At 32.1% G+C, this 1,156-nt stretch overlaps 1 protein-coding gene across 1 annotated transcript; it reads left to right on the forward strand.

The window, feature by feature from the left end:
• The first annotated feature begins 598 nt into the window (after positions 1–598).
• LOC111026737 (E3 ubiquitin-protein ligase XIAP-like) lies at positions 599–1,143 on the forward strand. The gene has a single exon (XM_022304868.1). It carries the CDS (start codon positions 599–601, stop codon positions 998–1,000), a length of 402 nt encoding a protein of 133 aa, XP_022160560.1. The 3' UTR covers positions 1,001–1,143.
• Positions 1,144–1,156: the final 13 nt, after the last annotated feature.

A 1,156-nucleotide genomic window follows, 5' to 3' on the forward strand; every position in this document is an offset into this window, starting at 1 on the left:
AATGTTGGGGATAGGATGCCCCCTTGTGGGACACCAGCATTGATTCTAGTTATTTCTGAATATGCAGAGCGATAATGTACTTGGAAATGTCGATCGAATAAGTAAGATTTAATTAGGAGAAAGAACGGGTGGGGTAGAAAGCTTTTGAGTTTGAATAGTAACCCATCATGCCAAACTCTGTCAAACGCTTGGGATACATCAAGGAAGACACAGGTACAGTAGAGTTTTTTTTCCAACGAGAGCGATATTGCATCGACAATCCTATGGGCTTGATGAATAGTACTATGGGAAGATCTGAATCCAAATTGGGTGTTCGGCAGAATATTGTTCCTGATAATATATGGTATCATTCGTTTGAAGATAAGTCTTTCAAAAATTTTTGCTAAAAAGGGCAAGAGACTTATTGGCCTGTATGAGAATGGGTCGTCTAACTCGTCTAAGGGTTTATTTGGTTTAGGAAATAGTACAATTTTTGAGAATTTCCGAAGAATTGGAAAGTAGGGATAAGCAACTTATTATGAAATAATTTGTTTTTTTTATATCTGAATTTTATTAAGTTACTCGTTTTTTCTCAAGTTACTTAATCAATTTATAAAAAATGAATTTACAAAAATATATCAACGATTTTCAATCATTAGTTTACCGTGTACGAAGTAATTCTACTCTAGTGTATCCAGAATTTTCTTCTTTCCATTCACGTTTAAAAACTTACAAAAAATTTCCTGAAAATTCTTTTCAAAATAAATACGATCTTTCTGAGTGCGGATTAAAATATTCTGGTATTGATGATATCGTTGAATGCTTCTGCTGCGGACTTATTCTCCATAATTGGGAGAAGCTGGACAATCCATGGATCGAACATTGCAGATACAACCCAAACTGTATTTATGTATTATTAATGCGAGGAAATCAGTTTGTTCAAAAAATACTAGCTAAATATTGTAAAACTGAACATAATATGTGTACTTGTGAAAATATGTCATACGATACAGTTTGTTAAATTATGTATATGTCATACTTAGTAATAAAAAAAATATTGATTTGTAAACGACTTATATGTGTTAATATTTGATTCAATATCTCGTGAACGCATGGCTTAGCGGATTAACGCGTGTAGTTTAATTTAAAATAATTTCAGGTAAGTAAGTATATATAA

Source organism: Myzus persicae, unplaced genomic scaffold (assembly GCF_001856785.1).
Source record: "Myzus persicae strain clone G006 unplaced genomic scaffold, MPER_G0061.0, whole genome shotgun sequence".
Lineage (NCBI taxonomy): Eukaryota > Metazoa > Arthropoda > Insecta > Hemiptera > Aphididae > Myzus > Myzus persicae.

Bases quoted from the DNA above. Each gene is read 5' to 3' on its own strand.
- LOC111026737 (XM_022304868.1), top strand. From the start codon at position 599: ATGAATTTACAAAAATATATCAACGATTTTCAATCATTAGTTTACCGT.